This window comes from Alligator sinensis, unplaced genomic scaffold (assembly GCF_000455745.1).
Source record: "Alligator sinensis unplaced genomic scaffold, ASM45574v1 scaffold289_1, whole genome shotgun sequence".
Taxonomy (NCBI): domain Eukaryota; kingdom Metazoa; phylum Chordata; order Crocodylia; family Alligatoridae; genus Alligator; species Alligator sinensis.
The window spans coordinates 3081976-3109747 of record NW_005841881.1 but is presented as its reverse complement, the minus strand read 5'-3'; the positions used below and the strand labels follow the sequence as shown (position 1 = coordinate 3109747).

The 27772-nt window shown below is 42.0% G+C and overlaps 1 protein-coding gene across 1 annotated transcript in view; it reads right to left on the bottom strand.

The window, feature by feature from the left end:
- Positions 1–27772, bottom strand: part of SEL1L (SEL1L, ERAD E3 ligase adaptor subunit) — a 49230-nt gene that overhangs the window by 12501 nt on the left and 8957 nt on the right. The window contains exons 5-18 of the mRNA XM_006017608.3: positions 24766–24933; positions 23923–24028; positions 21986–22148; positions 19829–19882; positions 19678–19737; positions 18878–18959; positions 18134–18288; positions 15858–15914; positions 13330–13398; positions 7200–7277; positions 6488–6550; positions 5496–5583; positions 4650–4798; positions 3551–3716 (exon numbers count right to left, since the gene is read on the bottom strand). Coding sequence (XP_006017670.1) covers positions 3551–3716; positions 4650–4798; positions 5496–5583; positions 6488–6550; positions 7200–7277; positions 13330–13398; positions 15858–15914; positions 18134–18288; positions 18878–18959; positions 19678–19737; positions 19829–19882; positions 21986–22148; positions 23923–24028; positions 24766–24933 — 1458 coding nt within the window. The remainder of the gene's footprint in view (positions 1–3550; positions 3717–4649; positions 4799–5495; positions 5584–6487; positions 6551–7199; positions 7278–13329; positions 13399–15857; positions 15915–18133; positions 18289–18877; positions 18960–19677; positions 19738–19828; positions 19883–21985; positions 22149–23922; positions 24029–24765; positions 24934–27772) is intronic.

The window sequence follows — 27772 nt, the reverse complement described above, 5'->3', positions numbered from 1 at the left end:
GCTGAACTGGACTAAAGGGTTGAAACTCAAAGTTTACTCTGCCAAAATCTAGCTATATGTTCCCCCTCTGTACTGCTCTGCTGGTGCAAAAGGGACAGAATCTTTAGGTAATCTACAGGTAGTACAGCTGTATCCCTCTCCAACCTTATACCACTTTCTAGGTTCCCAGGTGGGCCAAATATGAAGCAACAATCCACATCTGGCACAGCATTCTCTCCAGCTAGAGAAATCTGAGTAACCTAGCATAGCATCAAAGTTTCACATTTAGCCTATTCCATGTTTCAGCCATGGCCAACTCAGTCCTTTTATCAGGGAAATGTGAGGTGGGTCAGAAGACATTCCTTTTGTTAGATCCTGTGTCAACCATTCCTCAGCTGTACCTGGAGGGGATCTAGCCCACTGTGCTCATAAAAGAGGCAGTTATTTGGAGAGGAAAACCTTCAGCAGTGCCACCCAAATAAATTAGGATATAATTATACCCACCGCCTCAATGCCAGTAAAGAATACATTTCAGGTGCTGTGCAACAATATTTGAATCTACTTACAATAAACATAAAAAGTTTATTTGGAGTTTTACTTGTAAATGCACTCAGAAAGTTACCAAGTTTGATATCAATATGTAATAGGAACTGCTGAATATCTCAGAATCCATACAGAATCTTTTCTGCTTATCCCAGAAAAAGTTTCTCTGTTCTTCACAAAGCCATAACACATTGTTGAAAGAGGAGCTTTAACAGCAATGGGTTATTGCTCAGGTTCCTATGTGCTTTACACACCTAAAGAGCTTAAATAAATATGCTCCTTTTAAAGCTCTGATAGTACAGTACTGTTGTTTTGGAAGGATGTATAAAATACTTAATGTTAATGAAGTCATTATGGAAAATGAAACAAAGTATATTGATCTTGCAGATGATTTACAGATTTTTGAATAATAGCTGCTCTTATTTTAATAGGGATTAGAGGCTTCTCTCATTCCTTGGAGTCTCAGAACAGCAGAGACTTCCTATGCCTGAAGAAGGGTGATTGTACCTGAAAGCTTGCTGAGAACTTTTTTCCAACTACTCAGTTGGTATAATAAGAGACATCACATCTACCCAAAGAACCTTGCTTGCCTGTGTCCTTAGAGCAACACGGCTACAACCAAAAACCCAGCAGTTGGGATTAGAGTAATTTATGATACACTACCAAATTTTAGGAGCTAGATTTTTCAGGAATCTTCTGCACCTATAACAGAGCCAGACTTTCATAAAATTAAATTTCAGTCAGGCACCTACATAAAATGACCAAATATTAAGTACTCAGCAATTCTTATGACAAACAATGGGAGCTGGGCACATTTGAAAATCTGGCTTTAACAGTGTAAATTTTGAACTGGGGGTTATATTTAAAAATGCCTCCTCCCCCCTGAAATTCTGTAACAAATTCATCTATAGGAATTACTTTAAGCTTCATATCAAAGTATGCAGGTTCAGCATGAATTCACACTTCTAGCTGTCTGTTTTGTCTTAGCACACACCATCTTTCAGTACAGCTATAACCTCCAATCACCTTTTTGAAGCTTAGTTACTGTACACACAGGCTTCATCCAGACATGGTGTGGATGTTTGGTTCCCCAGGGATAACTAGTAGCTGTGTACCTTGGGCTGCTGCTAGTTGTCCCTGGGGAATGCCTGTGCCACGTGCACTCTGGCACATAGCAAGTTACCCCGGGTAGGGTAGGGATGCTGAGGCCAGCACTGTAATGGCTCCAGCAGCCTTACCTGGTGTCCTGGGCAGCCTCCTGGGGCTGCAGCAGCAGCGATTCTGCCATGCGGAGCCTGGCGAGCAGCTGCAGTACAGCTCTGCTTTTAAGCAGCGTGTGCTGCCCCACATGCGCTGCTCTGTTTTTTTGACCCCTGGATAGTCAAGGCTCAAAAAATCCCTCTGTGCTGCTCCCTTGCAATGTGGAAAACAGCTGAACATGTGGTATGTGGCACTGCAGATGTGTCTGTAGCACCACATACCACATGGCCGCGCTCATCTGGACACGGCCACAGGGTGCATCGATCTACACATGCACTTTACTACAGAGATGACTAACTAGCTCAACAGTAAAGTCACTGGCTACATGTGTGCCCATATTAGGTGGCAGTTAACTCCACTGTAGGATAGTACTGTCCGGGACAAGTACTTTCCTATAGTGGAGTAGTTACATGCACCAAAACACCTGTGTAGATGATGACTGGGGCTGGCTGGGACACAAGGGTGCTACAGTGTGGGGGCTACCTGCTGCCTTGCCCCACACTAACACCCTTCTGCTCCAGCCAGCCCCTCTGCAGCACACTGAGCTGGGCAGGAGCAGCTCTGAGCTGGCAGTGAGCTGGGGATCCTCTGCCCCAGCTCAACGTGCTGTGGTCCTGGGTGCATGTGTAAATGCTGCACCTGGAAGCAATGAACTCTGGCACAAACTACACCAGAGTATATTGCTACTTGCTAATTACATGTGTAGGGTAGTAATAATTACTACCCTGAAAGTATTACTGGGTAGTAATATCAGAAATGTATTGAAATTCCAGGTTTTACCTGCCATTGTCACAAGTAAAAGATTACTGAGGAAATATCAAGAGGGCTGAACAGCTGAAGACACTGGTAATATAAAAATCAATGATTTTACCTCTAAAGTATTTCTTTCACATTTGAAACACTGCTACCACGTGGTACTAACTGATACCTCATGTCAAGTGAACTCATTTCTATCCAATCCCCAGTAGACAAGCATCCACACACAGGACTGATAGTACAACTGGTATTCTTAGAGACTATAGAAATTAGCCCTCTTGTTTTCTGACAAAGTGCCCTCCAGGTCAAGACTGATATGGCAAGCTTCCAAAACACCTGGCTATAGTTGTATTTTTCAGGGGCAGGAATGGGAAGGGGGAGGTCAGTCTTTTAGCTGCTCAAAAAGGTACCTCTTGACAACGTTAAATGGGCCCAGGAAGGAGGGAGGACAAAACCAAAACTATATATTCTACTAGCAAGTCAATTTGTGGGCTTCACAATGTGCTGGCTGCTAGTAGACTATTTACTTTGCTCCCCATCCTTCCTGTAATATGCCCTTGTAACTCTGAGCTGTAGCAGACCTTACTATGATCACTAACTTTCAAAGGAAGCTTGGTTCAATTATTAAAAGCTTTTCCAAGTCTAACAAAGAAGCTTAGCTGCCTGACCAACTACTCATCTCATTTTCAAATCAAAAACAGGAGGGCAGCCACACCTGGCTAGGAAGTAAAAGAAGACCTCTCATTGTTCCACCCTCTCTCCTCTCATACTGAAGTTAGCCTGATTTCAAATGTTCAATAATCGTTGTGTCAGGAAAAAAAAAATCTTTACAAGGCAAGAGAAACAGAAACAATGATTCTCAAAACAGAGAAAAGTAGTCAGAATGGCAGAGTATACTTGCTTTCCAAGAAAATCTGCTAGTTTAGACCAGCTATTTATCCCCATAGCCTTTTGCCAAGGATGAATTACATTTTAAATGGAAACTGTTTGACGATCTAGTGCAGCCCCTTACTCTGATCAAGTATGAAGGCAGCGTTGCTTTGTGCCACTTCGTAGCCTTGTTCTGCCAATAGGAGATACTGAACCACAGCAGAATTTGAATCACCATCTTTATAGCTATTGTAGGCAGTCATGAGCCGCTCAGACCAACGCCCTCGTTCACATACATTCTTAAATAACTGCAAGGGAAAAAACAGCAGTAACAACAATATAAAACAAAACACACTGTCAGCATTTTTTTCAGAAGAAGCTTGTTTCTGAGGTACAGCTTTAAGTAGTCTGCTTATGCAGATATACTAGGGGCTGCAGAAGGTGGAAACAGTATAACCTAGATACCTCATGGCACAAGTTAATACTCAAGCCAAATAACAGAAGGACTTAAGATGTAAGCAGACTCAAGCCAGTAAGTAAAAATGTACTGCATCTGATAATGTACAGGGCCTCATCTAGCATAATTCTGCATGCCAGTGGAGGTGTCTATTCTAACCTCAGTCATATGGAAAAAACAGCCTAACCCAAGAAGAGAAAAGAAAACATGGGAGTCCAAGGCAAGGCAACACAATAACAACAAAATAATGACAGCTCTACTGCGATCAGGTAGGGCTCTTGTTTTCAGCAAGGCCATTTCCATTTCATCTGTTCACATGCAGGCCCAATACATTTCAGAAAAGCTGATGCAAAATCCACCAGCTACTATAGAACAGAGCTGCATTTTTCTTATTGAGGTTTCAAGCAACAAGTTATTATTTTGCTCTGAGGTTTCAAGCAACAAGTTATAAAATTAAAATCTGCATCTTTTCCTTGCTGGGAATTCAGTGCTAAAATAAATGAAATTTTTGTTTTTCTTATTTGCTTTCTTGCTAAATCCTTCTATTTTTTTCTAATTTAAAGTGAAACTATTGCAACATTTCCAGTATGCTGTAACAGAATAGCACCAAATCTAGAAGTCTTGCCTTGTATTATCAACCTCTGCTGCATTCCGTAAGTTTTACGAAATACAGTCTTCACTCTGCAGGCAAAATATACCACTGATGTAAGAGGGCACAAATGTTGCCTGTAATAATTCTCTCTCAACCAAAGCTAATTGTAAGTTTATGAAGAGAGGTACTTACTTCAACAGCAGTATGACAGGATCGCATCACTCCAGTGCCGGTAGCATGCATTTGTGCTAAATTATAGAAAGCCAGAATGTGACCACCTTGGGAAGCCAAGTTAAAGTATTTCAAAGCCTGTTTATAGTCTCTCTTGACTCCAATCCCATCTACAAAAGAAAGACTAGGTTAACACTGTTTATTGGTTTGGATACCCTGCCAAGCAAAATTGCAAATAAAATAAAAAAGACGACTTGTTTTTATAGTTAAAAGTAGCTGAAAGCAAATTGTTATTAAAATATCAAGTAACATCAACAGTAGCAGGAACATGCTTTACCATTTACTGAAGAGGAATTGATCCTAGATGCTCAACCCCTGCCTGCAGCATCATGTCATCTGGATCTGGAAGCTTGGCAGTGGGGGAGCAGTGTCCCTGTTCCCCCGCTGCCAAATTTCCAGACTTGTGGGAAGCCTCAGACCTTGTGCGCTAGATTGGGAACCTAATTTCAGCATGCAGGACTGAGTTAGGGGGGTGACACTAGGCCCCGGGGGCCCAACTGCAGTCGGTAGGGGTGATGTCATGATCCTAGTGGCCCAATTCCAGTGTGCATCCGGGGTAGAGGTGGTGTTGGGCCCTAGGAACTGATTCTGGTGCATGGGGCTGGATCTGACCTGCTGACTGGCCCCACACCACTTATTGGGCCCACTGAGCCCAAGGTTTAAGTACTACTGCATTAAGCAATCTAAATTCCTGCAATAAACATATCAACTCATGCCTAGTGCTCCACTGACATATAGTGAACATTTAATGGACTAGCAAAACCCTTTAGTTTCTGCAGATCCATCACCTATTCTGAAGCTACTTACTGTAATACATGGAGCCCAGCTGCAGCTGTCCGTCCACCCATCCCTGTTCTGCAGCTTTCTGGAAATATTTCAGTGCCAGTTCATAGTTCTGTAGAAGAGCCAGTCATTAGAGCCAACCATGACAGCATGGTAAGGAGCTATATACTGATCAAAACAAAGGACTTGCATCCCTGTGCATCTAGAATCGATTATACAGCCCATAAAACTTAACATGTTACAAGAAAATGGTGTAAAACATGGTATACATGTTTTTCCATCCAACCATGTTGAAAATTACATTTAAACACAAAGGAACTATTATTCTATTGGGAAGACTATGCAATGATATTCTTACTTGACAGATCCACTCAGTAGTGTTTGCTGACAAGTGTACACAACAGTACTTATTAACAATCAACTGCCCCACTTGTCTTACAGGTTCTCCTAATTTCCTCTTCAGAAAGTATTTCTAGTAACTGTAGGACACAGTCATGTACCTTCTTGTGAATACCTAGTTAATTTATATTAAATGGGATAGACATGCTGTACTGTTTCAGAAGCCAGCAGCTCTGTAAGCACTTATCTACACTATTTAGCTTTGAACTAGTTCAACAATACCATTGAGAAATCTGTTTTTGAACAGCTGAATATATACAGAGCTCCCCTGTATATGGAAACACTGGCAAGGTAATTAAACAAGCAGTTGACCCTTCAGTGTTCCATAAAGTATAGACAACAAACTTACATCCCAGAAGGCAAAGCACAAAATGAGAATAATTTAGACTTGTGAACCATATTTTAGGAGGAAAAATAAAACACTTTCTGAATCTAGCTATAAGAATTATTTTTGTGATGCAACTAGACATTAAAGCATGAAACACATCAGATGGGAAAGGAAAGTCATTTTATTACTATACTTTCAATTCCAAGACAACAACACTTTTATCTGTCACCTACCAGAGTTTGAGTTTATTCACCAAGATCAGGGTTAAGAAGATATTATTCAAACTCACCACTGGAACTCCTCTTCCATATAGATAAGCCATTCCTAGTCCACTCTGCCCAACTGGATTACCCTGAAAATAGAGGAACACACTTCTGGGAAAAAGAGGGACTTTGCTATGAGTGTGTGCAGTCTTTAATAATCTTGGATACTTACTGGGTTGTGTACTGCTTAAGATGAACAGAATTTTATAAACTTAAATGTCATAGTCTGTTTAAGCCCTGTACTAGCAGCGTCTCCCAAGTATTTTCCCCACTTCATTCTGTTTCCACTCCAGTGATTTCAGTGGAAAATGAGGGCATGTGATACTAGTGGTGAGATTTTGTGTTTTACTTCCAAAATAAAGTATGGTACTTGCAATTCAGGGGGAAAAGCAGATAAGGCAGCTTTGGTCATCTTTGTGCCATCTAAATCCTGTGCTCTGGCAGCTGGATAGATTACAAATAAACCAGATCCAGTCTGTGGACTGTATGTCTGATACCCCTGAGTTAAAGGACATTATATTCAGGTCTCCCATATCCTAAAGCTGTGTTCTTACCACTGGGCTCTTTTGTGATGGGTTATTTTGCACAAAGCAGAAAATCATTGCAAGCCTTGGCCTTGTCTCAATGCAAAACAGGAAACATTTGAAAACGGGAAATTTTTGCGGGATAGGAAAACACTTCCTTAGCCAAGAATGTCCTATCTTTGACCCTTTTATTTTAACTTGTAAGCAAACATACCATATCTGCAGCTTTCTTGAAATACTGAAGAGCAGTCTCATTGCTCTGAGGTACAACATCACTTCCTTCTGAATACATCTAGAAGACATAAGTAGGGTTAATCATTAAGAAAGAGGTATATCATTTAATTTGGGGTGGATAAGATTAAGAACCTTAACTGGCTTTTTATGTGATGTTAAATGCTTGTTTTATTGGTGGCTAATGAAACATTAAAATATTATGTGTTAAAATATGCACTAAATATTATGGTCTTTAAGCTCTTAATTAGTTGTCTCAAGGGGTGTCTGTGGTGTCTGGGAGGGGTGGCACCTTCAGAGAAAGAGTATGTTGTGCTTGCCTGAGTGACTCTTCCTCTGTTGGTCCTCACCAGCACCCAACTCTCACCTGTGGCTCCAAGTAGCTGTCTGCATGCAACAACAGCCACACCCCGGTAAACTGCCTCGATGGGTGGGCCAAACCAGGTGAGGGTACTCTGTCAGTCTCTAGACCTCTGGGGAGATAGGGACATGCCTATCCCTGCATTCAAAGTCTGACTCCGGCTGACTGGGCAGACAAGACCCTTGTATGGTCCAATGGCCATGATGGCAATACAGCAATGCGTGGTGGATCGCACAGAGCAGGAAAAGACACAAAAGATGTCCTGGTCATTTGCTACACCTGCGCCAAATTCCAGCTGTCTTGACACTGTCCTGCCACTGGTTACCTACTGACTCGGACAAGAGTGAGGCCAATGCTGCATAACTCTTCCTCACTCAAACCCAAATCCTGCGCAACTCACATCCAGCACAAGCCCTCTGGCGACAGGCCAGTGACGAAGCAGCTGGTGTGGACACACTAGAAGCTGTAGCCGCAAACCTGCACATAGGCGGCTCCAGGCTTTGGGTCACTTTCTACTGGACAGAAGCAGCAGTAGAACTCAGCAGCCCCCTGAGTGACTGAGCAGCCCTATTCAGGACTGCACTGCTCACCTCCTAGAATAAGGAAGGGGCTAGAAAAGGTGCCCCAAACATTGTCTGCTTCACCTCACCCTGGCCAGCATGCCGTGGCTGGCAGGGGTCCCGCTACAGCAGTCGAAAAGAAAAAAAAAAAAAAAAAATCAATCTCCCTCTAGCTGGGTGCGTGGAATGTATGCATGCTGATTGACAGAAACACCACCAGACATGAAAGGAGAACTGCCCTCATCAGGAGAGAACTGGGCAGATACAACATCCAGATCACTGCCCTCAGCAAGACTCACCTACCCGACAAAGGGCAGCTCGCAGAAGGAAAAACTGGTTACACATTCTTCTGGAGTGGTTGTGGCAGCAAAGCCAAACGGGAAGCAGGTGTTAGCGTTGCTATATAAAACAGCCTAGTCAAGAAGCTGACCTACCTGCCTAAAGGAATGACTGACTGACTGACGGTGCTCAAACTCCCCCTGCTCAGCAAAAAGTGCACCACTATCATCAGTGCTTATGCCCCTATCATGACCAACTCTGATGAAGTCAAGAACCAGTTCTACAATGACCTTCACTCTGTGATCGCTGCTGTACTGAAGTCTGACCATCTCTTCCTCCTTAGTGATTTCAATGCCAGAATTGGCTCTGGCTGCCAAGCATGGGATGGCATCATCGGGAAGTACAGAATCAGAAGCTGCAATAGCAATAGTCTTCTCCTACTCAGACTATGTGCTGAACATGAGCTTCTGGTTACAAACACTGTGTTCCATCTCCCCAACTGGAAGAAGACATCACAGATGCACTCTCACTCCAAGCACTGGCATCTCATCGACTATGTCATCGTCCAAAGGAGGGACAGACATGATGTCCATGTAACCAAAGCTATGTGTGGCACCAACTGACTCCTCACCTCCTCACTAAAGATCACTATTCAAACCAGATGGCATCCACAAACATGAAGTGAACCGAAGCACCTCAACACTGCAGGGCTGATAAACAACAGCACCAGGCTATCTTTCGTGAACCATTTGAAAGATCAGCTTCACACTACACCACTCCATTCCAGCTCCATCGATGCCTACTGGAAGCAGCTCCATGAAGCTATACACTCTGCAGCTCTTGAGACCCTGGGACCAAGCATCCGCAGACACAAAGACTGGTTTGATGAACATGATGAGGAGATTACAACAGGTGCTGGAAGAGAAGCAACGTCTCTACAGAGCCTACCTCTATAAGTCTGTGTCAGCACAACACGACTACAGCTCAGTACAGACCATTCATCCGGCACTATGCTGACTGCAACGATGCAAAGTTCTTTGATGCCCTAAAGGCTGTCTATGGTCTGCACATCCTTGGATCCTCCCCTCTACTGTCCGCCAATGGAACCATGCTATTAACTGACAAGGCCCAGATCCTCCAGAGATGGGCTGAACACTTCAGTGCTGTCCTCGATTGGACCTCCTCCATCAACATGGACACCATATGCAAGCTGCCTCAAATGGCCATCAACAGCTCACTTGAAGCTCTGCCTACAAGTGTGGAAGTCCAAAAGGCTATGCAAATGTATAGTGGCAAAGCTCCTGGAGCCAATGTGATTCCAGCAGAGGCCTACAAATTAGGTGGTCACAGCCTCATGGAGAAACTAACCAAGATCTTCTGCAGTACATGGGTGCAGGTGGTAGCCCCTCAAGAATTCAAGTATGCCTCCATCGTCCACCTGTACAAGAGGAAGGGAAATTGCCAACTCTGTGACAACCACGGGGGTATCTCCCTCCTCTCAACTGCCAGCAAGATTCTCATGAGAGTCCTCCTCAACCAGCTGACTAACCATCTCAATGACTTACTGCCCGAGAGTCAACACGGCTTCAGAAAAGGATGTGGAACCACCGACATGGTGTTTGCAGTCTGGCAGCTTCGAGAAAAGTGCCAGGAGCAGAACATCCACCTTCTCCTCATGTTCGTCAACCTAACCAAAGCGTTTGACACAGTGAACTGCGAAGGCCTCTGGGAACTCATGAAGTAGTATGGATGCCCTGGAAAATTCATCAATATGGTTTGACAGTTCCATGACGGCATGATGGCACATGTCCTTGTGAATGGCAAATGTTCCGACTCCTTTCTGGTCACAAATGGCATCAAGCAGGGCTGTGTGCTCACACCTACACTCTTCAGCATGGTATTCTCTGCCATGCTGTTGGATGCCTCCCAAGATGATGACCTTGGTATGGGGATTCCAATGGAGACATCTTCAACCTGCACAGAATCTGAGTGAGCTCTAAAGTCCAGACAGCCATGCTTTGCGACTTCCTCTTCACTGACGACTGTGCATTATGCGCAGGCTCAGAGGCTGACATGCAACGGTCCATGGACCAGTTCTCATCAGCCTGTGACAACTTCGAACATACTATCAACACAAAAAAGACTGAAGTAATGTTTCAACCTGCGCCTGGCACAACACCCCAGGAACCACGTCTCAGTTAAAAGCCAACAACTGTCGATGGTCAACAAGTTTGTCTATCTAGGCAGCACACTCTCCTGTACTGTCCACATCGATGACAAAGTCAACGCAAGGCTAGCAAAACCCAGCGTGGCCTTCGGCAGACTCCATAAGTTGGTGTGGGACCTCAGAGGCATTGAAACGTCGATGAAACTGAAGGTTTACAAAGCTATCATTCTCCCAACCCTCCTTTATGCCTGTGAAACCTGGACTGTCTACCAGCGACATGCCAAAAAACTAATCCACTTCCACCTGTGCTGCCTGTGAAAGATACTAAAGATCAAATGGCAGGACAACATTCTGGACACCGAGGTGCTCAGAAGATCATCTCTCCCCAGTAACCACACCCTACTGAAACTGGCGCAGCTAAGATGAGCCAGCCACCTTTCAAGAATGCTTGACACTCACCTGCCGAAGAAAATCTATGGCAAACTGTCAAATGGAGTACGCTTTCGTGGCACACCAAAGAAGCGGTACAGGGATACCCCAAAGATGTCCCTAAAGAGTTTTGGCATTGATCCGGAGTTGTGGGAGCAAATAGCTCGTGACCATCTATCCTGGAGGTCACTGGTTCAGAGTGAAGCACTGGCCTTCAAGAAGCGGCACACTGCGGAGGCAGTGAGGAAGCACGTGGCCAGGAAAACAAGGATGTCTTGTGTTTAATCCTCATCGCTCTCCTGCCCCTGCTGCAGCAGATTGTTCAGGGCAAAGATTGGGCTTATAAATCACCTGCGTACCCAAACAATTTAGCCTCCACCCCCCTCCTCTCTCTTCTTTCTCCTTTTTCCCCTCTTTCTCCCTCCCTTTTTCTTTCCCACTTCCTTTCCCCCTCCCCTTGCCCTGCCCCAGATGCAGTCATCTTCACTTGCGAAGGACAAACAACTAGTTGTCTCAAAACTCCCCCTTAAAAACCCAAAAAACCCACCACCACAAAAACACACACACTTAAGAAAAGAAATTGCTAATCTCAAATTAAAGAATGCACACTGCACATCCTAAAGTTCAGCTACCACAGTGCTCTAGTAACAGCAATGGATACTATATACACACACATAGCTAACATGCCAGAGCAGTGTTAAAGTCACCAGAACAGGCCAGAAATCTTGTACAACTAAGGCTGTAAAATGGGGGTAAAAAGTGGGAGGGGGAAGAAATAACTCCACAATTGGAATATTAAAAATTCTGCACCTTCCACTAGAACACCTAATGGTATCCATTGGCTGTCACAAAGGGTGTCTATACATGTGCTCTGGGGTCGGGAGAGGTATGTGGGGGGAGGGGGTGCAGTTTAATTAGAGGCTCTCTGGAGCCACTCTAATTAAAATGTCCACAACATCTTGTGTATTCAGTGTCCCATGCTTCAAAACGGCAGCAATGCTTTAACTAAAGCTCGTATGATGAAGTTTAAAGCATCTCCACCATCATTTTGAAATGTGAGGATGCTGAATATATGTGACGGGGCGGCTATTGGATTGTTCCAATTGGGACAATCCAGCAGACTCAATTAATTAGAATGCATCCAAACAGGCGTCAAGCATGTGTACAGGCACCCAAAGATACCAGACAAACTGAACCACGCAGCTTGATCCAGCATAGTAATTCTTAAGTTGGATGCTCACAGAAACAATCGTACACTGGAGGAGCACATTTAAAAAAAAAGTGCTGCTCCACAGCAAAAAGCCTACTCATAGTGAAATGGAGACCTAAAAGGTTAGCATTATTTCAGATAATGGAACTAACACTCAGCTTTATTAGTAATGTTACAACAGATCTATGATGACAGAGTAAACTATTCACTGGAGAGCTTCTTCAGGAAAAAACCCTGCTAAAAACAAAACAAAACAAACAAACAGCTTGTTCTTTGAGTGGAAAAATACCACACAACCTTTGCACAAAACTTGACTCCTTGCAACCTGAACAGATCCCAAGTGTTTCAAACTGGAGAACGCAGAGCCAGATCCAAAAAACACCCTGCTCAGCAGCTGCCAAACCCTGAATTTGCCTAACTGGCTAGGCATCTTTTTTTTTTTAATCTAAAAAAATAAATTTTTTAGCAGCTAGCAGTTACTTCTGCACATGTTAAGAATGGCTTCAGCCTGAACAGGTAGACACCTATCTCTTGCCTAAGCCTCATGGGGGGTTCAGAAACCAGGTCAGAGTAGTCCCTAAATTATTTGAAGGGCTAACTGGGTTGATAACAATAGACAACTTGCAAAATGTAATCACAGCCCCTTTCTTTTTAAAATTAAAATGGTAGTGGATAAGCCCACTTCATTATATAACAGTTTCATGACTACAGCACTTTTCCAGAAGTGGGGCCCCTCTCAGTCTATGGGGTTCCAGCCCACATGTTCAAAGATGTGCCCTAACCAGTGGTGCAAGGGGGTTTTCCACCCCTTTTGTTGAAGTTGTGCTACTCTGTGGCATGGAATGCAAGATTCATGGAGCCAGAAGGAGAAAGCACAAGAAGGATCCCGTGTCGTTTAGTGGTCTGGACATTCATTGGGGAAGGTTTCTATTCTCAGATTACTTCTTAATATAAAGTAAGCAAGCAGTCCTTTTATACCAAGCACCTAAATAAGGATTGGAGCAGTTAGATACTCAATTATCACAGTTTTCAGGAGCTTGCAATTAACCTATCATCTCTTACAGAGACAGCAAGATTTGTGTTCTTTGGAAAATGCTCATGTTTTACCTTTCCTAGGAAGGCCATAGCGTGAGAATTACCAGCATTAGCTGCTTGATTGAAGTATTCAAATGCTCTCTGTAATAAAATACCCGTAAGTATGTCAGTCAATAAAAGCATACATACACACCACAAATTTCAAAATACCAGTCACCTAATAAACAGCACTGGATGACAATACGCCAGGAAGGAAAAGGAATTAAAATGCATAGAAGAGGTGATATATTTTATTAGACCAACTAGATATTTGCAAACAAATTATTTTATTTATTTGCAAGTTTTCGGGCATAAATGATTTCTTCTGCCTCTAGACCAATACAGCTACAACCTGGATACCAGGAAGGAAATGCATTTTTTCTTCTTCTAGCTCTAGTGTAACTTTAAGAGATTCTACATTAGGTTCCATTGGCAAAGGTATAATACCAAATATTACTTGTGATGTACAGAAAGGATTCCAGGATAAGGATGAACATTTCTATTCATGCCATAAATTAGTGAGAAATAGTGTGGTGTCAGGGCTGGAGAGCGGAGCAGTTCCCCGGAGCCGACAGAGCCCGCGAAGCGCTGCTCACTGGCTACTAATGAAAAAATATTGAGCTCTGCAGCAAGCTGTTCAGGAGACAGAAGCCCTTAATCTAAAAGTTCTACACCAGGTAATAGAATTGCTTTTTATATTTAAAAAAAAATCTGTATTTAAATTCAGAACTGAAGTGAGTCCAAGTAGAATATTAAAAACAACACTTGGTATTTTATCCTCTTATAAACAAAACAAAAATAGTTCTCTTATCATTTGTACTGCAGAGCACTGTATTAAATCAGAATTTATGTTGGACAGTGATTAAAAATAAATCAGACCGCTAAATGGAGCAGATAAAAGTATGGCTGTTGTTTATATTTTTAATTTTGACAAAAAATACTTCTCTTCAAAATCATTATCTGTTCCTCACATCTCAGATTCTCTTTGGCACTTTACCCCATTATATGGGGAGGAGGAGAGAGGGAAGACACTGTGCCGTAGCAAGGTGGGGGCAAGCAGGATGACTGCCCTGGGTGCTGAAGCGAAGGGGCGCTAACAGGTGCTGTCCAGCCAGTGTGGGGCATGGGATGGAGCCATGAGCAGCTCATTTGGGGTGCACGGGGAGGGCGGCTCCCACTGCTGCATGCACGGACAAGCATGAGGGAACTGCTCCACCAGCTCCGAAGCGGTGCGCTCACAGACCGAAGCAGTGCGCTCACGGACCGCTACTCCTTAGAGGGAACATTGACATTTTTGTCTTCTAGCTCTGAGTAACATAGGGAGTTTCTCCAGATCCATTCAGCAATTAAATCTACATAGTAAGGAGCCCCCCACAAACTGGGTATAAGTTGGTAACCCCCTTGAGCCTGGCATGTCACAAAAATCATAAGAAACAATGTTACATTCATTTACAAGCCCCAAACCTAACACTCCTAGATGAGTGTCTAGGCAGTTTTTTCAACATTCAACTTCATATGAATAGGAAAGGCTCATTTAAGTAAAGATAACTTTTGTAAGAGTTCAGTTTAGTCAGCTTCATAGTTGCTGGGTCTAACAGGCTTCCTAGTTCTAAGCTCTTGATTAGTAGCTGAGCAATGAGTGGAAACTTTTTATCTATTTGGCAGTCACAAAGATCTCCATTTTCCATTATATAATTTTTAAAAATCTGTTTTATTCTCCCTTGCAGCATAAAGCAATAGAGTACACTAAGCCCTTGGCAGTTTCATTTCACACATTTTTCTGTTTTTTTCATCATGAAAACCTGTATTTGTTGTATGGTAACACTTGTGTCAACATGAACCAAATTTTGGTGTTATTACATGCATCTAAAGCATTATGAATAGCCTGCTATCATGCATGCGAAGGTCAGTCACAGCCTGAGATATGCAATATTGCCTGCTGTACTGAGATTTAGTCTGGCTCTCTGCATTTTAACTTCCTTACTTCTTTCACTATTGTTGTAAACCAGTGGTGCTAAAGCTTTTGGTTCTGCAGGCCAGATGACTGGTGTAGGGCCAGATCAAACTCTGCATGTGAGGATTGGGCCCTGGGGACTTGCTACAGTCCAATTCTGGCTTCTCACACCAGGATTAGGCCCTAGGGCCTGGCACTGCTTCACATGCCAGGACTGGGTCCTAGGGCCCAGTGTTACCTGCCTGGCTCTGCCTGCTGGGGTCAGGCACCTGATTCAGTGCACAGGGCCTGAGCTTCCCCATAAGTCCAGAAATCTGGCAGCAGGAGAGGGGTGCTACTGCCCCTGCCAACAGGTTTCCAGAACCATGGGGAGACCCATGGGCCCGGTGACAATGCCATTAGCCGAATCTGGCCTGTAGGCTAGGGGTTGAGAACCCCTGTTGTAAAAGAAAAATCATGTCTAATTAGATTGTGCTGATCAGAACGGCATATACAGCCAGCTAGGATATCATTCAACTGTGATAAGCAGCAAGCAATTTAGATTACTCTTTTAATGTTTTTTCTCCCTCCAACTTATCATTACTCATAAAGGATGCAAAATAGGTACCTGGTGATTTTGCTCTACTCCTCTTCCTCCATGTAAGTGTAACTGCCCAAGGCCAACCTGAATATAAAAACAAAGACTTAAATTACACATTTAATGATACGCTTAATCCATGTAGAAACAAATCAATTACAGCACAAATAAATGAATCACACCAAGATACAGCATACCAAGCTGTTTATACAGTTAAAGAGAAAACAAAGGAAAATGTTAAGAACGTTTCCTCCCTTAGTCAAAACATAATCTGAGACAAAAAGATGAGTAAAACAAATAAGATATCTACTACAGGTGTAATGCCCAATATCTAAATTCTTTTGTCTATCTCCTTTTTTTAATCCCAGCCAAACAACTATTTACTTGTTGTGAGCCTATGTGCTTCAAAACATGAACTGGAAGAGCCATTGTATTTTCAATGTATTCTTTGCCAAGACTGTCAAAGCAACCAATTAATGAAATCTGTGATACAAACACCTACTCTATTGGCAACCTGGCAGAAGACATCAAGCTTCACATGTGATGGTCATTAAATTTAAATAATTTTCTAGAAGAGACTACATAAACTAAGAATTAAACAGGTTTCTCATAAATATACAATAAAAGTTAACTGCAGAATGACAGGCAACACTAGAATTACTGCTAAGAATCTCACTTTAATGACCATCATGTATTTGGGCTTCTTGAGAAGTTCTGATCCCCTCCTATTTACCATATTTACTCAATTCTATGAGGAAGTTCCCCTCATTTATCATGGGGGGAAAAGGCTCATCCTCTTAGAATTGAGTACTTGGAGGGGGGTAGGGTGGGAGATGGCTGCTACAGCTTGGGCTCCAGGTAGGGGTACACCGATAAAGATTTTCTTGGCCAATACTGATAACCGATTATTCACCAGGCATATCGGCCGATACCGTTCCAATAACCGATTTACAGAATGCAGCTGGGCGGTGTGGAGAGCAGGGCCCTGCAGGTAAGTTTGTGGAGGGGAACGGACATAGCGGGGGGGGCAGGCAGATCAAGACCCCCATGGTGAGGGAGGGAGTGGGACAAGGGCTGGGGGTGCTGCCCAGACAGGGCAGCAAGTAGGACCCTGGGGCCAGGGCAGGGAGCGGGACAGAGCTGCAGGTGGCTCATCCAAGGGATCAGTGTCCGGCACTTAAAAATGGCAGTGGGAACGCTTGAACATAAAGCTTGTCAAATGAGTTTTAGTTCAAGCACCACCACCACCACTTTCAAGTGTGGGGATGCTTCCAGCCGGAGCAGAGCAGGGTGAGGGTAGAGGCAAGCTGCCCACTGTGGGCTCAGGGCTCTCCATCTTGGTGCCTTTGTCCCGGGAGCCACACGCAATTCCTCTGCCTGTCCAGCAGCAGGAGGCACAACTCATCACTGCCCCGTAGCAGCAGTGCGCAGCCCAACAGAGCTGCTACAGGAGCTGACCTGGAGCTGTGCTCAGTGTCTTGGACTAGAACGAGGACAGAGCCCAAAGCAATGGGAGGTTAAGGGGAGCAGAGGCGGGGGTGGGGTGGGGTGGGGGGGTGGAGGTGAAGGGTAACAGGCACAAGCAGGAGGTAAGCTACTTAACTTCCCCACATCAGCTACACCCCCACAGCGGTGGGGAGGATAAATTAAAGATGACCCCCCCAGTAACTAGATTCTATACATGGAAAAATTATAACAAAATTGATTCATTTTCCATGTATAGAACATAATTATAGTAAGGGGTCATCTTCAATTCAGGGTTGGCTTTTATTCAAGTAAATACAGTATATAGTGAAAGTCCCCTGGTTTCTATTTAACTGCATCACTGCTTTCATACATGCTTGCTTTCCTGCTGGACCACAGACCTCTCTATTGGGTCACGTACATTGTGATAATGAGCCTTCTGATCAAAGATCTCTTTATAATGGCTAATGCTGCTCCTAAAAGAAGCAGGGAGTGCTGAGAAATTCTCTCTCTCAGAAAGTAAAGAGAATAACCATCAGAAAACTGTTTGAAAGAATTTTGTTTCCCACAAAAATAATTAGAAAAAGAAAGCACTCAGAACATTTGTCAAACTGAAATTCACCTTAAAAATTCAACAGTTATTTAAGTCAGACCTGTACTGGAAAAATTTAAAATTATTTTCCCATCTAAAACAGTTTTGGTGAACACTGCCAACCATACAAGTAATAATTTTGGCTTGGGAGCAAAAAAAAAAATTGAGTCTAATATTTTCATAACCCTGCAAATTGTGCATATGCTTCAATCGTTTCTGGGAGCTTTTCATCTTACCAGACTGGCCATACCTGTGCTTGTACATCTCCTTTCTCTGCTAGAAACTGGTAATATTGAATCAAATCTTCCTCCAGCATCCCACTGGCCATTCCTGGATTTTCTACTTCGTCTGCTAGACGAATTCTCTGCACCACCGTGCCTCCAGTCAGAGATATATCACTAGCAACTGGAGAGATGAGAAGAGGAAGAAAAAAAAAATATTAGCACACTAAGAGATACAAGTCAAGTAATTTACAGACACATTTTAACTAAGAACTACATTTCTGGTATACCAATAAAGTAATATGATTTAGTATAGCCAATCAGCACCTCCATCAATCTTACTTTTCTCAAAGAGTAAGTTTGAAGTACATGAGCATCTTTCAGAATTAAGAGTACTATTAGAATTGGAGGCTGTTATAAAATTAGTCTTCAGAATCCATATAAGCCAAGATAACAATATCATTCTAAATCTTAAAAAACCTGGTATCTTTCCATTAAAATTTAGCAGACATTTTATGCAATTATAGATCTACATCTTAGATACGCATTTGGCATCTGTCGGTCTCACAAAACACAACTGCACCAAGGCATTAGCCCAACGTGCAGAGGAAAGAAACCTCAGGAGGAACCTGCACCACATTCAGTATTGTTTGATACAAACATCACAGGTGATAAGTGCGGAAGGGAGTGCCATTCAAGAATTGGGTTTACAACTATACTTGCAGATGTTTAACTGATACTTGTATCTTAGTTAACAAGAAAAAAAAAGATACCATGATTAGCTACAAGTCGATAGTGAGTGAGAGCAGATTCACAGCTCTGAAGGACTCCTATCCCAGCCCAGTATCGGTAACCCTGGAAAGATGATATGAAATACAAAGAACCATTAGTTGTTATGCACACACTTACAAGCACATTGGCAATTAAATAGCCAGACATGTTCAAGTCACTTAAAATTTTTCAGAGCAGAAAGAAAGTGTTTAAGTTTAGACAAGGTCATAAACAAAACTGAAACCATAGCATTTTGAAGATGTCTACCAGTTGCTTTTAAATAAAAATGAAGGCCAGATCAGCCGACAATGTTTGAATTTTGATCCTTCCTGGGACAGGGAGGGAACCAACTAATACATTTTGTTCAAAGGCTAGAAACGTATCCTATTCTATTTGCTGTCTCTACTTAAATCAAAATCCTGTTTTCATCCAACAGCTTTACAGTTCTTTGGTTCCCACTATTGTATACAACCATTAAACTTACGAACCTGATTATGTAGGATGAAGCCAAAAGATACTCCACTTAAGTACAGAGAATGCACAAGAACAAAAACAGTGATAGCCAAGTGTTTTCAAGCCTTAAGTGTTAACTTTTACCTTCTATGGAAAGGTTCTATAAAAAAAAAATGAAGTGGCTGTGTAATAAGCAATACTGAATGCACACACTCCATTATTCAGATGCAGTGCATTTAAAGGACAGTAAAGGCATTCATTATGTTGATATCCAATATATTAGATTAAAAACAAAAAGTGCACTTCTCTTTTGCCAGCTTCACTTTTGTAACTATGAAATTTTACTTACTAAAATCATGTGCGCTATCAGATTTCCTCCGAGCGCTCCAAAAGTGTAGTAAACAAGGGCCTGAAATAAGAACATAAGATATTTGGCCAATTGCATCTGAGAGTAAATGAAAGCATAAATTAAAAAAAAAAAAAAAAAAAATCACAGTTACCTTAGCTTGACTGGAATTGACACCTAGACCAGATGCATAAAGAAATCCAAGAGCCTGAAATTAAAACTACAAGTCAGTACTTATTTTGGAAGTTTCAAGATTATTAGGAATGATTACAAAAGGTAAAAATACAGAAATAGATACTTTTAGTTATCATGATGCTGAAGACTTTTCTATCTAATTATTAATATCAAACTGGAAAGTGGGGACATGAGTGAAGTTTGATCTAGTGGTTCCTAGATCAGTTTCTGGTTGTTAGAACACTAGATCAAAAGCATTCTGAAGATTCTCAGAAGATAACAAACATTTTTATTCTGAGTTATGAATTAACAAAGCTGGACACTAGCTGGGTTTTTTCTTGCCACAATCAATAAGAAGGAACTAAGCGCAATCTACTGCTGTCATACCTTTTATGTTTGTATAACAGATACAAGGAAAGGTATACCCAGGATACATATACAGCACCCACAGATGAAGCTAGTCAAGAGAAACCTTGTGTTTTGCATCCATGAGATGCATGCCTGCTTATAGTGGATTCTACATAAACACCCATTTAGAGAAGAATTCAGGAGACCCAATAACTGAAATCTGCTGAAAAGTCACTTAACTTCTGTTCCTCAGATACCCAAGTCTGTAAAATAAAGAGATGTTTTTCAAAGACTATTAAAGAGCTTGTTGGAACAGCACCACAACATTTTGGAAACGCTGAACTTACTTCCTACTGGTTCCAAACAAAACATTGATGGCTCTTCAAGCATATCTGTCAGGATTCGGGGCAGGGAGCATAATATGAGGGCACGTTCCTTGGGGCTAAAGGAGCAGTTTCATTGTTTGCTCTGCTTATTTTTTAAACAGTTAGTTTGTTGTTGAGTAATAGGCAGACAAGGTTCTTTGAGTGAATCTGATATCTTTTATTAGACCAACTTAAATAGTTGGAAAAAAAAATTTAGCAAGCTTTCAGGTTTAAAAACCCTTCATCAGGCTGAGGAAGTCTCTGCAGTTGGTGCTGGGTAATCACACTTTGCACTGATAAATATAAAGTTGGAGTTCCAAGGGCTGTTTGTCTGAACTATTTTTATTCTTAATATTTACATAAGTATTGATCTGGCTCAGCCACCTGTGACAGCTGGGTGGCCCAAGTCACAAGGTACAAAAGATATAGTTTCATATACAAAGATGTTACACTGTTTGTGCCTTCAGATTAGGACAGACACGTTAATAAATGTGAAAAACATCCACCTTATGAGGTTAATAGGTGCATATTTTATTTATAGACGTAAATAACTTCCACTGATTTCCATTACACTAAGCAGTGTTTGTACAGTATACTGTTTTTGGTAAACTCCTTAAAAGACTTAACCAGAAAACACTTGCTCCGGCTTTCTTTTAGTTACAACTGGAGTGTATGAGAAGGAGAGAAAGTAGCAGAAGTGGGAGGAAGGCAAATGAAATTAATGGAGAACAGGGAAAAGTATCCAGCAAAAATCTGAAGTGCCAAAATGAGGTCTTCCTCTAGAATTGGGAATGTGTGCCTTAAATAAGTGTATCTTCAAATACAAAATGCTGCTATTCTGAAACCTTCCCCCTTCAAACTGAAATGTCAACACATTTTTATTTATATCATGATGTGTGCGACTAAACAAGCAATTCTGTTCCGCCCAACAGCTGTCGAGATTCTCAATGAAATCTATATAACCTTGAAAAAGGCATAAATATCAGCTATTAGTTATATTTATGTAAATCCCTCAGCCAAACGGAGTGCCAATGACCTCAGAAATTCAAAACAGTCCAGCTGACATTTTTCAGTTGTAGCAGGGTATAAGTCATAAAATTACAGGCACACTGCTAAGTGAAGTGACAGGGGTAAAATGAAGCAATGAAAGCAAGGCTGTAAAGCTTGGTGTTAATAGTTGGTTTAAAAAATCCTTCTAAGTGGTATTTAGTCAAAAGACCAGTTCTGGAGCTCAGATATTTGTGTAGAACACAGAGCTGCTGACCTGACAGTCTTATTTTTTTTTCAAAGAACAAGTACTGCCCATGAAAGAGTAGGGTAAATTTTGCAGCTGATGCTTCTTGCCCTACTCTGACAGTGAAGAAGAGGAGCCTTCACAGCTTGTTCAGATCCCTATCCTCTGCAAAAGCTGAAGGCATACATACCATTTGTCCTTTAGGAGACCCCTCCTCTGTCAGCTTCTCAAATAGTTCTTTAGCTGACTGGATGTTTTGCTTCAGGTAATCCCCAAACAGTAATGCATAAGACACTTTCTCCATAGCCTTGGTATGGTTCATGTCAGCTGCTTTCAGAAGATATTGATATGCTCTTAAAAAAAGGAGGGGGAGAGAGAAAGAGAGAGGGAGAGAGAGAAAATACAGGTTTAGTCACTTTTGAATAAACAAAATAGGCTATTTTTCAAAGCTAAGGTACAGATAAAATCTTTCATTCCTCCACTTTGTCTTACATATATCTAATTAGCATATCATTTGCTTTGCAAATACTATAATGTCATTCAAAAACTCAAGATTAAACTGCTACCAGTTAGAAATATATACAATTTTTTTCAGTACCCTATGCACATTATTCATTACATTTTGTAAGAATTCCCACAGTCAGACAGTATAGCTCTTCTGTGATGGTAATGCAAGATCTACTTGGTACAAGTTTTTGTGACAGAACTGTTGCCCAGTATCACCAGTGCTCATCCATTTAAACGAAAGAGAAATCAGGCAGCAACCAGAGAACCTCTGTTCAATTAAACAAATGCCAAGAAATACTGGGGTAAAAGAATGAGCTATTATTTAATGCTGTTGTAACAAAGTGGTCGTGTTAATCCTGAAAAAATCTGTTTGAAAAGGCCTTTCTGCAAAGTTCAAGATGAAGTTTATAACTCATCAAATATCAAGAGTAGCTAAGCTAAGACCCTAAAAGGTACCAATACATAATAATCATTAAAGCTGTTAAACAACACTTCAGTATTTGTAAGATACTGAACTCTCATGAACAGTCTTGCTTGTTCTTTTTTTCTCATTTGTTTTCCTCTACAACTCTTTCCTGTTCTTTGGACTTCTTCCTTTTCTTCCCTTTAAAAGTCTTCAAGCTTGCAGAAGTTTCTCTTTCTCTTGTAGCTTTCTGGGTATTTCAAATCTAAGGTGTCTAAAAAGTAACTCGTTGTAATAGTGGCAATTACAATGAAGACTAATCAGTAGTTTGCATTTATATATACTAGTATCATGATGACCAGGGAACATGAGACAATTGGCACAGAGGTAGGGTAGGTCAGTCTGATCTTTTACTCTTAGCCTCTAAAAAGGCAAGCAAGAACCTGAGTGTAAAGAAAAAAAAATGGTTTGAGGATGGATTTATATCTGCCAAACAGGCAGTGAGCATCTTGGGTTTCAGTGAATCTCAAATCAAGTTTTGAGAGTTCAAGTCAGGGAAACTGTTACATGCTGCAAGGGACTTTGGGAGCTTGAGAAGCAAGGACATTGTGGTGAAAGAACTGCATTTGTTAGCATTAACCCAGTGCTTTGATACACAGCGAGTATTACTACATCTCTGCATAAATATTATGAAGAAGAATCTTTTGTGGACCCTCCAGAGCAGTCCTCAACCAGGGTGCTGTGGTGCTTTGAGAACCTTTAAAGAGTGCCACACCATGTTAGCACAGTTAGATGTGCAAACATGATTCACAAGATAAATCCAGAGGATTTCAAACAGGAATCCATAGTGGTAAAAACATTCTGCCCTGTTGTGGGTTTTCTGAGTTCTCTGCAACAGAGTAATTGTTCTATTACTTTTTGTAGTCACAAAATGAGCGAAAGCTAAGAGCTGGCATTTTCTGAGGGATGCCTCGAGTCTAGAAAGGTTGAGAACCACTGCTCTAAAAAGAACAGTCATGAGTTGCTACTCCTACCAGTGTTCTGCATTTACTATTTATCTTTAATGTTATAACTAATTTGTATTAAATTAAATCTGGTATGACTTCTATCATGATGAAAGTCTGTAACCCCTCATTAAGCTGGCTTCTAGCAACACCAAGCTAGGTCACATATTTCTCTTATGAAAAAGCTAAATTAATCTTGAGGAACAGACTTACTCTTTCTTCTGTGCCTTTTTACTGCTCTCATTAAGAATTTTCATCCCAGTCTGGTAAACATCTTCTGCTTCCTGCATTTGTCTTCTCTTATTAGACTGCTCCTCCGCTGGAAAGAAATACAGCAATCAGTGGTGAGATGAAGATATTTTATTACATTCCCATTTCTGCAGTCCCCAAGAGGTGACACTTTACTTGACCACAAGATATTGCTACTTGCAGGGCAAGATAAAGCAAAGACAGTGATAGTAAAATGGGAAAAAAGAGTGTAAATCAGCATTTGCATTTTTATAATCGACTGTAATGCGTTTCTTCCAACACCGCCCCCCCCATTCATTTTACTACCTTGATGTACTTGTCACCATTCAACAGAAAAGGTAAGAAAGGAAGAGAAGGACACTCAGACAGACACGTTCTGGCTTATCTCATTTGCAGAGGACACTGTGGTTACATTTCTATACCAAGCCACTGGCATTAGTGGGAAGCATACCATGAGACCCTTCTGTGATTCTGAAGCTATATCCCCTTTAAGACTGCTTCCAGTCACCATAGATTGAGAAATGGAAGTTATGTGGTGGCTCTCATACCAAGGTTTCCCATAAAGAAGTGGGGGAGCAGGTGTTCATGCCAGGGGGGTCAGCTCTCCTGTCCCTATTATTTTTACTGTGGGAACCTTCTGTTTATGCTGATACTTGTTTGTCTGTATGCTGCCTGGCAGTGGCATCCTGGTTTTATGACTTGGGCTCTCAGACACCAAACTAATATAAATAAATATGATGAAACCACTAACTTTAGTTGATATTCTTTAGATGAATGGGAAAAACAAAAATGCATCTGGCTACTTACTTTCACAGAAGCCCCATTTTTGATCTCTCTTGTAGTCATAGGTTGTTGCACACCAAAGCCTGCCATCTTCTCTTCCATCTGCAGTACATTCTGCATACTCCTTCTCTAGGAACAGGAAGGGGAAGTGGCAGGGCTCACCATCAGCAGTGCCTCCAATGGCTGTCAAAACTGTAAAGATAGCCAGGGATGAGAACTCGCACAGACTTGTCCAACCTGCCACTCACTACATGTCACAAACATTTTTCACGCTTGTGAGTTTTTCTAAGAAATCTATTCACTTGTTTCATTACTGTCAAAAAAGGCTTGAAAAAAGAACCCTTTTAATGCAAGCGGCAGCTTAATATCATCATTGCCAGCAATTTAGAAGTTAAAACTAAAGACAATAACAATTCTGACTACATTCTGTTTCAAGAGCAAGGTCCCCTTCTTTCACCTTGTATCTAAGACAGGGCTGTCCAATTTCTAAGCCCAGCAGAAGCTGTGGGCTGCACCAGGAGCACTGCACAGACACATCCTCCTGCCCAGCCAACACAGCTGTGATCCCCACCACATCCTCCCCAACCAGACCTACTTACCCTCAGCTCCTTGCCTACTGTATTGCCCCACCCCTTTGGACAAAGGCAAGAAGCAGCAGGCAGAAGGGGGGGGGGAGGGGGGAAGCCTTGCAGTTGGAACTGGGAGGGTGGGGAAAGAGAGCCAGGTGACAACCTGGGAGGCATACATTAAACCCTTGTGAGCTGCATGCAGCCAACAGCTGGACAGTCCTGTTCTAAGATGCTGTATTGTGAAAATGTAATACAATACCGACCAAAACTTCCTATCAAAACAAATACACCCCATGTTACTCTCCCTCTGAAGAACTGCTAAGAGAACAAACATCATAAAACAGTTCTCAGTCACCTTTCAGTTATGTTATTACGAAACATGCTCAAATACTAGTGCAGTATACAGTGTCAGAACCTTTAGAGAACAGACAGTTTTGTTAGGTGTCCTAGATAATACAGCTAGAATTTGTAAGTCAAAGTTGGTTTCCCCCTGTTTACTGCTTGTTCATATTAAGCATTTCAGATTGATTAGATTCATATATGATCTGGACAGTCTACCTGTATACATAGTACTAAAGTGCTGGAGTTGCTGGCATCATAGGGAAATAACTGCATCTAAATGGCACCTCATTTTTATGGGATTAAAACAAAATTATAAATTTTCATAAAAAGCTTTTTACTTTAGTAGTGTTGCCAACTATCACAGCTGTATTTCAAGTCTCATTGTGTGTTTTTCTTGAAGTTCCAGCTTCTGGATTCATGTGACTGAGAACCTCAACCTATTTAAAAGTAAAAAAGTTTCTTGCCCTCGTGTTTAGTGAGAAAGCTTGAAAGTGCGATCCCAAAAGATTAAAAACCCGGAGCACTTTTAAACATCTCCAATTTTATGAGCTACACATTATTTTTTTAATACTATTGGCAAACAAACCCCGCATTTTTAGGGTAAGGAAGACAACTGGTTAGTAGATAAGGTTGTAGTTCTAAAATTACTGCAGGCAATAGATTTGGATAATCTAATAAGTCTCCCTCACTGGGAAAACCACCGAGTATGAACAAGCTGGTTGATTGCCAAAAAACACACTGACCAGTGGCAGAATGGCTTTCAAAAGTGAACACACACACACACACACACACACACACACGGCCAGCTTGCTTCATCAGCTATGGTACAGGTTGTCTAAGGCTTAACAGTTATGCACAGCACAATCATGCACGACTTAAGCCACAGGCAATATACATAATTGAACTGATTAGCTGCATGGTTATCTAACCAAGTATCAAACTAAAAAGTGATAGGATACTCTGACAAGCAAAGCCCAGTAACCCCAGACATGACCTGTCTTGAGAAGATGAGATTTTTGTCTAAGTTGCAACGATTGTTTTGGAAGGGCCAAACTTTTTTTCCCCCATATTCAGATAAAGGTTAAGTGAATTTTTGGTCTGGCCCATCTTTAAACATACACACTCAAAATATATACATGACCACACACAAACTGCAGATGCTTCCTCAGCCTGATGAAGGGTATTTAAATCCGAAAGCTTGCTAAGAAGAATTTTTCCAATTACAGTAAAATCTCCGGTAACCGGCACCTTACAAGCTGGCATGCTCTGTTAACCAGCATGCCAGCTTGTAAAGTAAAGTGAAACCGGAAGTGCCCACCGTGGCACTTCTGGTTTCTCTGAGCCTCCATGGCCCGGGGGCATAACAGGCTGTGTGGGGCTGTGCAGGGCCCGCCTCCCTGTCCCACGGGGCCCACAGGAGGCGCAGCGACGCCCTGGACACAGCAGGAGAAGCAGCGGCCCGAACAAGCAAGGACACCTGTTCGGGCCGCTCAATTAACTGGCATATTGTGTTATCCGGGATCCCCCATTCCCGGGGGATGCTGGATAACAGAGGTTTTACTGTATTTGAGTTGGTCTAATAAAAGATATCACACTTACCCAAAGAACCTTGTCTGCCTTTGTATTCTGTATATTCTTAAGAACAATTATTCCCAAGGGCAGTTTTACATATTGTGATGTTGAAGTCAGAAGGGTCTTTTGTTGATATGGCATAGTAGTAAGAAATGGAAAGAAACCTGGGTTAGGGTGGAGGCGTAAAACTGAAACTAACCCGTCTCTCAAAAGTCGCATAAATAGACAAAAAAGTTTTCATATAAAAACTTTTATGTCACCAAGTGTTTCCTAGAGGTGCACTGATACATCAATCTGATATCGGATTGGCACCAATATAAAGAACATTTTCTGTACTGGAAATTGGCCTGATGCAGCCAATAATTTGTCTGATAAATACCTGTGCATGCGTGCAGCCACAGCACAACACGTAGGCAGTGAGAAGCAGAGCCGGCAGCATGGAGAGCTGCCTGCAGCTGCTAAGTCTGGTGTGGTGGAAGGGGAGGGGGAGGGGGAAGGGACATGGGGGAGCAGATCAAGGTCTCCCCCCCGTGGTGAGGGAGGGTGTG